Source organism: Microtus ochrogaster, linkage group LG9 (assembly GCF_000317375.1).
Source record: "Microtus ochrogaster isolate Prairie Vole_2 linkage group LG9, MicOch1.0, whole genome shotgun sequence".
Classification (NCBI taxonomy): Eukaryota; Metazoa; Chordata; class Mammalia; order Rodentia; family Cricetidae; genus Microtus; species Microtus ochrogaster.
The window spans coordinates 2864289-2876644 of record NC_022034.1 but is presented as its reverse complement, the minus strand read 5'-3'; the positions used below and the strand labels follow the sequence as shown (position 1 = coordinate 2876644).

At 38.3% G+C, this 12356-nt stretch overlaps 1 protein-coding gene across 1 annotated transcript in view; it reads left to right on the top strand.

The window, feature by feature from the left end:
- The window catches only part of Chd1 (chromodomain helicase DNA binding protein 1), a 70954-nt gene extending 59219 nt beyond the window's left edge, over positions 1–11735 (top strand). Inside the window, exons 32-35 of the mRNA XM_026787491.1 lie at positions 4789–4885; positions 6176–6227; positions 7700–7910; positions 9123–11735. Of these exons, the coding sequence (XP_026643292.1) occupies positions 4789–4885; positions 6176–6227; positions 7700–7910; positions 9123–9447 (685 nt within the window). The 3' untranslated portion in view covers positions 9448–11735. The remainder of the gene's footprint in view (positions 1–4788; positions 4886–6175; positions 6228–7699; positions 7911–9122) is intronic.
- The last annotated feature ends 621 nt before the right edge of the window (positions 11736–12356 follow it).

The window sequence follows — 12356 nt, the reverse complement described above, 5'->3', positions numbered from 1 at the left end:
TACATACACACTTTATTCTAGCACAAATAGAATGGTTCCCTCAAGTTCTGGGAGACACTGCTGTACTGTGTGTGTGTGTGTGTGTGTGTGTGTGTGTACTTTAGCACAAATAGAATTGTTCCCTCAAGTTCTGGGAGACACTGCTGTACTGTGTGTGTGTGTGTGTGTGTATACATGCACTTTATTTTAGCACAAATAGATTGTTCCCTCAAGTTCTGGGAGACACTTCTGTAATATATATATGTATGTATGTATGTATGTGTGTATGTATGTATATGTGTATATATGTATATATGTATGTATATTTATTTATTTTATTTTAGCATAAATAGATTTGTTCCCTCAAGTTTTTTTCCCCCTAATTTATGGTAGTCCCAAAAGCAATGATGATCAATCATGAATATTAGATTTTAGCAAGAATATTCTCACCAAACTCTCCATCTATCTGTGGTCATGATCTGAAGTTTATTTTGTTCTCAGTGGTTTCCAGATGTGTTTTAGGTTGTCACCCTTGATAAAAAATTAGAAAAACAAAGACAATCAGAAAATTATTCTTAAAATTAATTTGGTATTTTAAAGAATTCCATTAATTCTTTTCAACTTTTTTAATATACAGATTTGAAAGTCTGCCAATACTTTGTAAATCATGCCTTTTGGCAAGTATGGATTACCATTTGGCAAGACTACCAAGGGCTACTTTTAATTATACACTAGTTGTCAGGTTTTAAAACCTTATAATTAGTATTTAGATTTTCAGGTTTGCAGAGAGGCAAACCTTTACTTTCCTGCTTTTGAGACAGTGAGGAACATTTTGATGAAATGTCTTAGTGACAAGTACATGCAGATATTGTTCAGATTTTGTTACTAGGAGAAGAGAAGTCGTGTGTTGGGAGAGGAGTCACCAGGAGCAGGAAAAGGAGATTTTAAGCGTGTTGGGTTATTTTCCCTCGAAAGATTATGTTCTGACCTTGCTTTTTCTTCACCCATTTAGGCAAACATCCTTTACTTTTCCCTCTGTTTAGTTCTTCTTCTTTTCTTTTTTTTAATTGAAAAAGTTGTGGTCAATTTTTCTTCCCTGAACTTCTTCCAGATTTTTCTACCCATTTAGCTCCATACTCCCCCTTTCTCCTAATCTTTAAAAAATAGACAGAAACAATTAAAAATATTAACAAATGGAAACTAAAATATGCTAGCTTTATTTATTTATTTATTTATTGCAATATATAGCCCAATAGACCGAAAAGTGCTCAAACAAAGCACTATGAGATAAAAAGCCTATGAAAATATCGTTTAGTTCATTTTCTGTTGGCCAGTTATACCCAGTGAGAATCCATGGGAGAAAACTAATCTTTCCTTTGCAAGCGGGTATGGATTGCACATTGGTTAAGGGTGACTGAACGTGTGCAGGACCTGTGTGTGCTGCTCTAGTCTCTGAGTTCATATGAGTATCAGTCCTACTAATCAGAAACTCTTCCTTAGAGTTGTCCATCTCTCTGACTCTTACAATCTTCCCACCTCCTTTCTGCTTCAATCCCTTAGCCCTGAGGGGAGGGGATGAAGACATCCCATTTAGGACAGAGTCCTGCTAGGTCTCTCATTCTTTGAACATTGTCCAGTTGTGTGTCTCTGTATTAACTTCCATCTACTGCAAGAGAAAGCTTCGTTGTTGGCTGAGTGAGGCTGATGTATGGGTACATCAGAGTGTTGCTAGGAGTCATTTTACTGCTGTGTACCGCTAGCAGAACAATAGAACTCGTTTTCACCTGAGCCTGCAGCCTGCCCAGTCTCGGGTTCTGCCACCCAAGCAGTGTCCGGCATGGGTTCCATTTCATGTAGCAGGCCTTAAAATCAATCATAAGGTAGTTGGTTACTACTACATTATTTGTGCCACTGTTGCCTCAGCATATCTGAGGCAGGTCACTGTTGCAAGGTTTGTAGCTGGGTTGATGATTTCCTTCCTTCTCTTGTGGCATGCAGAGTACCTTCCAGAACCATGAACACTAGTCAATAGGGGTGAAGGGTCTAGGCACCAGCTGTACTTCTGCATATTTGATGACATATTTGTCTTCAACAAAAGGGTATTAATGCTTGTTTGTTGAGTGTGGCCAATAGTTTTGGCAATAGCCTAATGTGTTTCGGGGATTCTATGACGTAACCCATTCCTGGTACTGATGGTTTTACTTGGTGTGGTATACGATGTCTAGTTACAGCATCTCTCTTCCGTGGTATAATAATCCCATTTAGATTCCTTTCATACATGAACATATTTTAGAGATCTTCCACCGTAGCAGGTTTCCATAAGACCCTTCAGGTGACCTTAGTGTTGTCCTTCCCTCACTTAATCCTCTCTCCCTTATTTACTTCTCCCTGCACTGTGTGGTTGTACACATTTCCTTAAAGGTAGAAGGGAAATACCCCCCCCCCCACACACACGGCTAGTAACCTAGAACATGAAAAGACCTTTGTTCTAATTTTAGTGCTTTTTTGGAGAAAAGTTTTTCTTTTTTAAAAGCAAAAGTTGAGCCTAACAAGATAGCTCAGTGGATAAAGGTGCCTTCTGCCAGCCCTGATGACAGAATTCAATCTCCAGGAGGTATCCACATGGTAGGAGGAGAGAGCTACCACATATGCTCTGTACATACATGCCTGCACACATAGAACATGGACAAAATAATAAAATACAGAAGAAAAGAAAGAATAGCTCATATTAAGACTTAACGTTGGGCAGGAGGTCCTGGGTTTCATAGCTAACACTGTTGAAACATAAATTATTCGAGAAAAAAAAAGCAGATGAGAAAAGATCTGGCCTGTGGACACCTCAAGAATAGTTACCGAGTTTCCAGAACGGAAGAAGGTGAAGACTGCACTCAGGAAATGGATAGTAAAGACCTGGGCCTTTTTTGTGGAGCGAGACTTGTTTCCACAGCAGTCATGGTTGCTTGCCTTCTTTATTACTCCATGCTTCTCTATTTTTGTACCGTGTGTCTTAAAAACAACTAAAATGAAATACTAGGTTTTTGTTGGTTTGTTTTTGTTTTTTCAAGACAGGGTTTATCTATGTAGCCCTGGCTGTCCTGGAACTCACTCTGTAGACCAGGTTGGCCTCACAGAGAACCGCCTGTCTCTGCCTCCCAAGTGCTGGGATTAAAGGCGTGCGCCACCACCACCTGACTGGAATGCTAGCTTTTATTTAAAGGCCACTATATCCATTGAGGACCAAAAGGATAGAATATTTGCATTTTGTTTGTTTCCCATTTTCATATTTCTCACACACTTGCTGTTTATACAACAATACCTTTTAAGAACTCTGAAGTTAGGGCTGCGGGCATGTCTTCATGCATAAAGCGTTTATATTCCAAGCTTGGGGGCCTGAGTTTGGATCCCCAAGACCCCAGAAAAGCCAGGTAGACGTGACAGCCCTCTGGAAATCCAGAGTTGACAGTCATGTATTGTGGAGGTCAGCCAGGTGAGGTGTGCCCTCATTTCAGTCTGTAAGGTATGATGTGATTGAAGGAGACAGTCTTGCGTATGTATGTACCACTGTACACATGTAGACATGGGCACACAGAATGTCTGAAGTAATACTAATATTTTACAAACAGAAATGGGGGGGGTCTTTGTGGGGTTGAAGTAGGTATGATGGAGGAAGCCCTGTGTTTACCCTCCTTGCACAAGGGTTTATGAGCACTGATGGTTGTCCCTTTGCCACAATGAGATGTTTTTCTAAAACAAAATGTATTTTATAGAGGAATTTAATGATTAACCAAAATGCAGTTTGCTAATAAAACCCTACCTCTTGTTGTAACTGCAGAATGTGTATGTTAAAGCTAGTCTGTTATTGAAAAGCTAGGTGAATCTTCTGTTTTTGTAGCTTTTAGGTATCATTCAATTTGTTATTTCAACCAAGTTTGCTTTCAAATTACATTTTAAGGTAAATATGACTACTGTGTTTTTTGTCTTATGACAACTAAGCTAACAGGTTGAATTTGGCAGAGCATTTGATAATTGGAGCTGTGTTATATACAATATGACTCGGCGTACACATGCATGCACCTGTTTCACTAACGGCTGCCTTTGGGTGGAACAGGCCTAGACACTAGACACACTTCATACTCCAGATTCCTCTGCCTTCTGTTACTCTTGCGGCCATTATATTACCATTAAAAATGAAAATTATTGTAATGTGTTATTTAGGATTAAGCTGTTACCTGCTACTGTTCTTATTCAGCTATGAGTGCAGCTGATATTACACACATAATCTATATTACAAAATGAACCTTTGATACTTGCTTAGTTTTATATGTATTTATTACATTTTAGGTTAGGATCAAACACTAGATTTCATTCCAAAGAAAAATGAAGGGATTTGAACGAGAAATAAAATATTCGTGTGATTGGAAACTCCTGTGTGCATGGAATTTTGAAAAGTAGACATGAAGATTAATTTCATTATTTTATTACTTAAAATTATTTTTTCTGTTTGTATATGCATGTGTGCCTGAGCATACCATAGCACATGTATGAAGATCAAAGAACTTCTGGAGAGACTTGGTTCTCTCTGCCATGGGGTTCCTGGGTTTGAACCCAGGTGGTCAGACCTGGTAGCTGGTACCTTTACCCGCTGAGTTATCTTATTGGTCTCTGATGATTGATTTCTTTAGTGTATACTTCGTTTTATAGAGGGAGGGCTATGGCTATCCTTAGTGTATAAAGAGAATTATAGGAGGTTCTATGTTAAAATTAAATATTTTTTTACCAGATTAATTTGCCAATTTTTTTTCCTTCTAGAAACCTGTGGATTTTTGTATCTAAGTTTACTGAGTTTGATGCAAGAAAATTGCATAAACTGTATAAGCATGCTATTAAAAAACGACAAGAATCTCAGGTAAGTGGTATATAATACTTTATTCCTTATGTTATTGAGGCCATATACCTTCTTTATTATCCAATAACAAATGGAGAATTCAGTTAACAAATGTAGAAGTAATGAATAAATTGAATAAATAGCACTTGAGCACTGTACCTGGCATAAAGATCCACAGCATTAGCTTAGATCAATAGGCAAGGAAACAGGATATTAAATTGGTCTTGTGAGATAGTGATTATGAAAGGAGCATACTATCTTTACAGAAGAGAAGCTGTGTGACATCTTAAATCATCTCAACCAGTGTGAAAACCTCAGCTTCTGTACAGAGAAGCATACCCTATCTGTGACGTTGTCACCGACAGTGTATAATGTGATTTAACTAGAAATTTTCAGACACACTGCATTGGAGGGTTGTTCAATAAAAGTATTGAACAATACTCATAAAAATTGTCAAGGTATAGAAGAAAAGATCGCTACAGAGAGGTGATGGCTTTTGGAGCAGAGGGCGCAGGAGAAATGAGAATCTAACGGGAACACAGTTGAGCTGGCAGTGTTGTGTCATGGTTGGCTCTTTCTGCTGTGTCACGTGGAGTAGCCTCAGCAGGTGGGCGATGCCCATCGTCTTCAGCGTCTCTCTGAAATTATTTCAAAGTCAATTTTTTTTTTTTTTTTTTGTTTTTTGTTTTTCGAGACAAGGTTTCTCTGTGGCTTTGGAGCCTGTCCTGGAACTAGCTCTTGTAGACCAGGCTGGCCTCGAACTCACAGAGATCCGCCTGTCTCTGCCTCCCAAGTGCTGGGATTAAAGGCGTGTGCCACCACCGGTTGGCCTCACAGAGAACCGCCTGTCTCTGCCTCCCGAGTGCTGGGATTAAAGGCGTGTGCCACCACCGCCCGGCTATAATTTTCTTTAAACAAAACAATTCCCTTCACGTTTTTAAAAATTGACTTTGAGGCCGGGCGGTGGTGGCGCACGCCTTTAATCCCAGCACTCGGGAGGCAGAGACAGGCGGATCTCTGTGAGTTCGAGACCAGCCTGGTCTACAGAGCTAGTTCCAGGACAGGCTCCAAAGCCACAGAGAAACCCTGTCTTGAAAAACCAAAAAAAAAAAAAAAAAAAAGGAAAGAAAGAAAGAAAAAGAAAATTATAAATTTTATATTTATATATTCTATGTACGTATAGAATGTGAAAACCTTACAACATCAGAATCTTCTTAAGGATATCCAACCTAAACCCACTGTTACACACACTATCCTGTGAGAGTCTTTAGGCTACTTGAAAGTGCCTGATATGTGTGTGTTCTATTTTAGCAAAACAGTGACCAGAACAGCAACGTTACTCCTCATGTGGTTAGAAATCCAGGTAAACGTTTAAGACTTTTCTTTTTCTTCTCCCTCTGTGTGTGTGCGCGCGCGCGTGTGTGTGTGTGTGTGTGCGTGTGCGTGCCTGTATGCTTGGTTTATTTTATTTTAGCTTGTGTGAACTTACTTGTGTGTATGTGGTCTGTGTGAGCGTACGCAGTGGGAGCACAGGGTGCAGAGGGTTTGCACAGCCTTTGCTGCCAGTACCTTAGAGGGAGGGGCTATGAGCCTGGACCCACAATTTTCAGCCTGCAGCCCAGCAAGCATTTGTAGTCCTCTTCTCTTTGTTCCTGGGAACTTGGTCAGGCTTGTGTGGGTGCTAGGATCTGATCTAAGGGCCTCATAATCTTGCAGATCTTGCAGACATTTTTAGTTTGTAAGGTGTAGCTCCCCAGGGGCCCCCTTACTTTTGTTTATTAAGTCAAATTCTTTAAAGCTGCTATTATTGTTCAAAGTGCGTTTATATTGAGTAAATGCTGTAATTCTAATCCATTATATTATTTAAATTATTTTAAATACTGTTTCAGTTGTTCCTTCTAAAAACAAGCCTTTAAGCCAGTTTCTAGTAATTGTGGGCTATTGTTAAGAAAGGGAATGCTTATCCTGTGACTACAAAATAGAGTCTGAGACACATGTGCCTCAGTAGTTCTCAGTTGTGATGACATCACGTTCCCCCTTTCCCCCTTTGAATCTGCCCCCATGCTCTCCCGCTCTGAAGATGAAAACCTTTTTTTCTTGGCGTGTGTGTGCGTGAGCTCATGTTCTGTATTAATAGAACCTGCTGCTGTGTTTTTTCCTTGGTGTGTGCGTGTGCATGAGTTTGTGTTCTGTATTAATAGAACCTGCTGATGTGTTTTTTCCTTGGTGTGTGTGTGTGCATGAGTTCGTGTTCTGTATTAATAGAACCTGCTGCTGTGTTTTGGTTTTGTTTGTATATGGGTTTAGGACTGACCATTTTGCACTGGACAACTAATAAGGGGGCTCATCACTGGGGAGAAGCTAAAAAATCTCCTCTGAGCTTCTTTGTCTAGGGGTGGGACCCCACAGAATTCTCTGTCCTTATTAATGTGTCTGTTGATATTGCCATTGTTCTGGGCCTATTTTCTTCAGTCATTTTTAGGAGAGACTTGTGTTAGCACAGACTTGATAGTATTCTGGCTTCTCTGTCTCCTCTTCTTCAATATTCCCTCAACCGCAGGTGCAGGAGCTGTGATGCAGATGTGTCCACTGGGGCTGAGCTCCCCATAGTCCATCGATTCCTTCATATGTCCAGTTGGGGTATTCTGTGAGGGTGGGAGCTGCCCTTACTGCGAAACCCTTTAAAAGCTTTGGTTCTGTGTTTATAAACCATTTTAAAAATGCTTTAGCTACCTATATTTGAGAGTTGATTTTGTTTTGCCAGGAGTTAATATTTTAAGTATTTGTAAGACATTTTAAAATTTATTAATAAAGTTTCACTTATTTATTTAATAGATATGGAAAGGTTAAAAGAGAATACAAATCATGATGATAGCAGCAGGGACAGTTATTCTTCTGATAGACACTTATCTCAGTACCATGATCATCATAAAGACCGCCACCAGGGAGATTCTTATAAGAAGAGTGATTCCAGGAAAAGACCCTACTCCTCATTTAGCAATGGCAAAGACCATCGGGAATGGGATCACTACAAGCAAGACAGCAGGTAACTGGAAAGCGACTTTGGAACTTTTTCTTCTACCCATCATTCTCTTCTTAATTACATTTGGTACTTTTGGGATAGACCCATTTCATTTTCATGAGAGCACATCAAATCTTACTTGCTTATAAATTTAAAAATTGATAGTACTTTTCATGTTAATATTTATAACCTTTTCTCTAAAATGGTTTTTGAAGTATTACATTGGTATCAGAATATGCAATGAGATCTAAAAGTTTTGTAATTTTAAGTAGTGTAGTTTGTTATAGTTGCATTTGCTGAGTGTTGGCACAAGGACAGGCTTTCTATGGGGAGAATTTTGCATTGGATATTGAAATCCTCTGAGGCAAAATATAATTTAACTGCAAAATACACTTTATTCCTTTATTGTGTAAAAAGTCTTCTTAATAATTTGTGATCACTGCTAAAATTTAAGTTGGGAAAACTGAAAGATAAACGTAAAGATGAGAAAAAGTAAGAGGGCCGAAGGTGCCACTCTGGAGCCCTTACCACTTAAGTACATTAACTAAAGAAGGGCTCTCCATTAGGGACGTATGACAAGAAGAGAAGCCCTATCTGTAACTGCGTATGCCACTAATGTCACAAACTTCTGGAAGACATATTTGTCATAAGAATCTTTGGTCAGTAAGAGCATTTTATCTGAAAAGGCAGCTGTATGTTAGAGATTTCTTATTGGGGTCAATTTCTTGATATATGCATTACATAACTAATTGCATAAGAAAATGTTTAAATGACATCATAGACTAAATGGAAAGTTTCAATATGAATTTCTTAGACTACATTCTTCCATTTTAAATTTTCCTCCTAGAGGTTTGTAAATGGCTTCCTTCAGTTTTGAGGGATTCTGCATAGCTGTGGTTATTTCAGTGCCTCAAATATTGAGGTACATTGATAGAAATGATTTGTGAGTAAAGTTAAAGCGCTGGCTCTGTAGTCTTGTGAACCAGCGTTTTCATGGTGATTTCTAATGAGTGATTTGTTTCTAAGTAGGGTTTTCTAGTGATTGCTAAAGCTGCTTTAGACGTGACTGTGGTGCAGACGAAAAGTTATTCTAAGCTACTTTTATAAGGTTTGATTAAACACTGAACGTCTATACAATTAAAATCTGTTTTAAGATATTTATAACTTTCTATATGGTTTTACTTGGGAACTTTAACTTACTAATTTGACTAAAAGGCTAAATTTCTCTTGTGTTAGGTACTATAGTGACAGAGAGAAACACAGAAAACTGGATGACCACAGGAGTCGCGAGCACAGGTCAGGTGTGGAAGGTGTGAAGGACAGGTGTCATTCCGACCATCGGTCTCACTCGGACCACCGGTCAAGTTCTGAATACACACATCATAAATCTTCCAGAGATTATCGGTTTCTCTCCGATTGGCAAATGGACCACCGAGCTGCCAGCACCGGCCCTCGGTCACCTTTAGATCAGAGGTCTCCTTATGGCTCCAGGTCTCCGTTTGAACATTCAACTGAACACAAAAGTACACCTGAGCACACCTGGAGTAGCCGGAAAACATAACAGAAGCTGATAACTTGTCTATGTGGACTTTGGTTTTAGCCATAGATGATAAACCAACACAGTAATTGCCTTACATGACTTGAAAGATGCAACAGCTCTTCTATCAGTAGCAGTATTGTTACTTCTTCCCAGGACGCAAGGTCTATTATCCCAACAGAAGAGAAAATATTTTTATATTTAAGGATTATGCTGCACTGTACTGCAGATATGGCAGTACTTTTTTTTTTTTTTTAAAGAAATGGAAAATGTTTACTATAACAGGGACCTCAACACTGCCCTCCCGTGTAGGCTGAATAAACTGTTTTTATGTCAGTGGTTTCCAACTGACTCCATTTAAATTATGTTTGTATATGAACTTTACTCTGACCTGTGATCATGTTTCAGGAAGGAATGAAAGAGAGTTCTTTTCTTAATAAAGAAAAAACACTCAAGGACTTTGTTCACTTTCCAAAGCTACTTGTTTACATTGTACACTGCGACCACCTTGCCGCTTCCATCACAAGCTTGAATATTTAAATCCTGTACTTATGTCTGTAATATAGCCGGGAATTTCCTGTTTGTGATTATTATTATGCCTTTTTACAGAAGAAGATGGCTGTAAATTATTGTAAATGTATTAAATGAGCTCTCCTTCCTCGCCCTTCTCAGGCTTGTTTTCCCAGACTGTTCCTTTCCCTACCAACTCAGGCCTTCTTATTAAAAAAAAAAAAATCAGTGTAATAACACTTTTTAATGATTTGTCTGATGGAATCATTGTTTAGAATGTAAAAACGGGGAAAGGGCCACTTCTTCCTTTCGGTCCTCTTTTTATACCGGGTATTTTATTAGATACGTGTTTACCCCTTCTTTTGGAAGTCAATATTATGTTTGTACTTTTACCAGAGAACTGTTGGGTAATACGCAAATCATAAACTTGATGCTCTGGGAACTTTTTCAGATGCATTTGGTTTAAAAGGGTAGGTGTATGAACACTTTCAGAATCCAAAATGGCCAAAAGTTACTGTAAATCCATGTGTTTTCCCTTCTCATGTATGGGCAATAATGTCAAATGTGCTATGCAGCCAGGTAACATTTTAGATGAATTTGATTAACTTTTTAATATAAACTGTTACAGTGCACACTGATTGTACATAAAAACCTTATATATGACAAATTAAATTTAAGAAAAAGGATATGTGGGCTCCTGTAGTTTTCTGCTCCACTCTTGTTTTATCTTTGTTTCTTTTGTTTTGTGTTAAGTAACAGCTGCCAGGGCAAGAAAGGTGTCTTGGTAAACCACTGAAAGTTGATTGTAGTACTACAACTATCTGTTTGGAAGACTCCGAATCTTTCTGTGAAGTCTGCTTTCTATAGCTGTTATTCTTCTACGGTGCCTTACTTATTCACAATTTTTTTTTCTTATATTCAGTGGGAATTTTTAGTGTATGCTTTGTAATCATAGATTATTACTTCTGGACGTGTCTCCAATGATTAGCCGTTGGGGAATCTAAAGTTGGTCTGTGGATTTATATTTTCATATTTTCCTTTTGTATAGCCAAGTCTAAAGTTTATACAAAACAACCTTTTTTAAAAGCAGTTATATCTTTGACATAAAGTTATCCTGAAGTCAAAGATAAGTTTTTATCTTTGATATGCGAGGTAGTGTGTTGGGGAAAAACTCAACTTTGAAACATCTAGTTATAATTAAAAACAAAAACGATGATAGAGCTCAGTGCTGGCACACAGTTTTTAAAATTCTCACTTTCTCCACATTTAAGATAAATGATCATTTTATTCCTGAAGAACATTTCCCATAAATCCTGATATTAACAGCAATAGCTCAGGGTTAGCACTACATGCCCCTGTGGCTAGGTCATTTGCTTAAAAGCCTGTTTGTTGTACAGATTTTGTAGAAAAATAATGCATTTTTGAAGTATGGGCTCTTAATTTCTTTATTTTTATTTTTATTTTTTTACCAGTTTGACACTTAATTGAGTAACGGAGTTAACTAGCTGAGTTGACTGCAAATCTAAAACTGTATGTAACATTTATTGAGTCTGTTAATTATTTGTAAAAAGTCAGCAATTACATAGTAAAGGAGCAAGCCATAAAGTGCTAAGATGCAATGGATAACGTCAGTCCGTAGCTATACCAAGGGCATTATAGAAATGCTTATTTTTTTTGTCTTTACATGCTCACTGCTCTATTTTTGTCCATTTGTTTAATTTTTTAAGTGAGAGATTATGCATAGCATTGTACCAATTAACCTTCCATTTTAATAATAAACAATAAAAGATTCTTATTAAAAGCAATGGCTTGTCTGCTTATAAAGAAAACCCTCTGTGTGTAGGGCATGAGTTAGTCTTCGGACTGGAGACTAGAGAGAGACCAGACCAGCTGCAGTAAGTCTAGAGTACGTCTGTGATGTGTAAAATATAGCCTGTTAACCATGTGACAGTTTCAGTTACTATTTTTGCAACTCGAGTGAAAGGGTTGAGTGGACTTTGTGGTAAGATTATTCGAGACTATTTATCAGCTCTCTATGGTTTGGTTTCTGTTCTGTAACTTTTTCTGCACCTGCGAGCCACCGTGCGCACATCACAGGCCAGGCTTGACAAAACGGTCCCACTGAAATGACATGGCGGTTGTTTTTTTTTTTTTTCAGTTTTAAATTATTTTTGAGATTATAATTACATCATTTCTCCTTTCCCTCCAGTGTACCCCTCTTTCACGTTCATGGCCTCTTTTCCATTCATTGTTATGTGAATTGTGTCTGTATAATGTTACTTGTATGCATACTTTCAGGGCTGCTGATTTGGTCCTGCACAGCCCAGCTGGTGTTCTTCCCTGGCACTGCTCAGCATTCCTTAGTTGCCTGTAATTCGTTATGGGTGATTGAGGCCTCCACTTTGGCTATCTGTTGTCGGGCT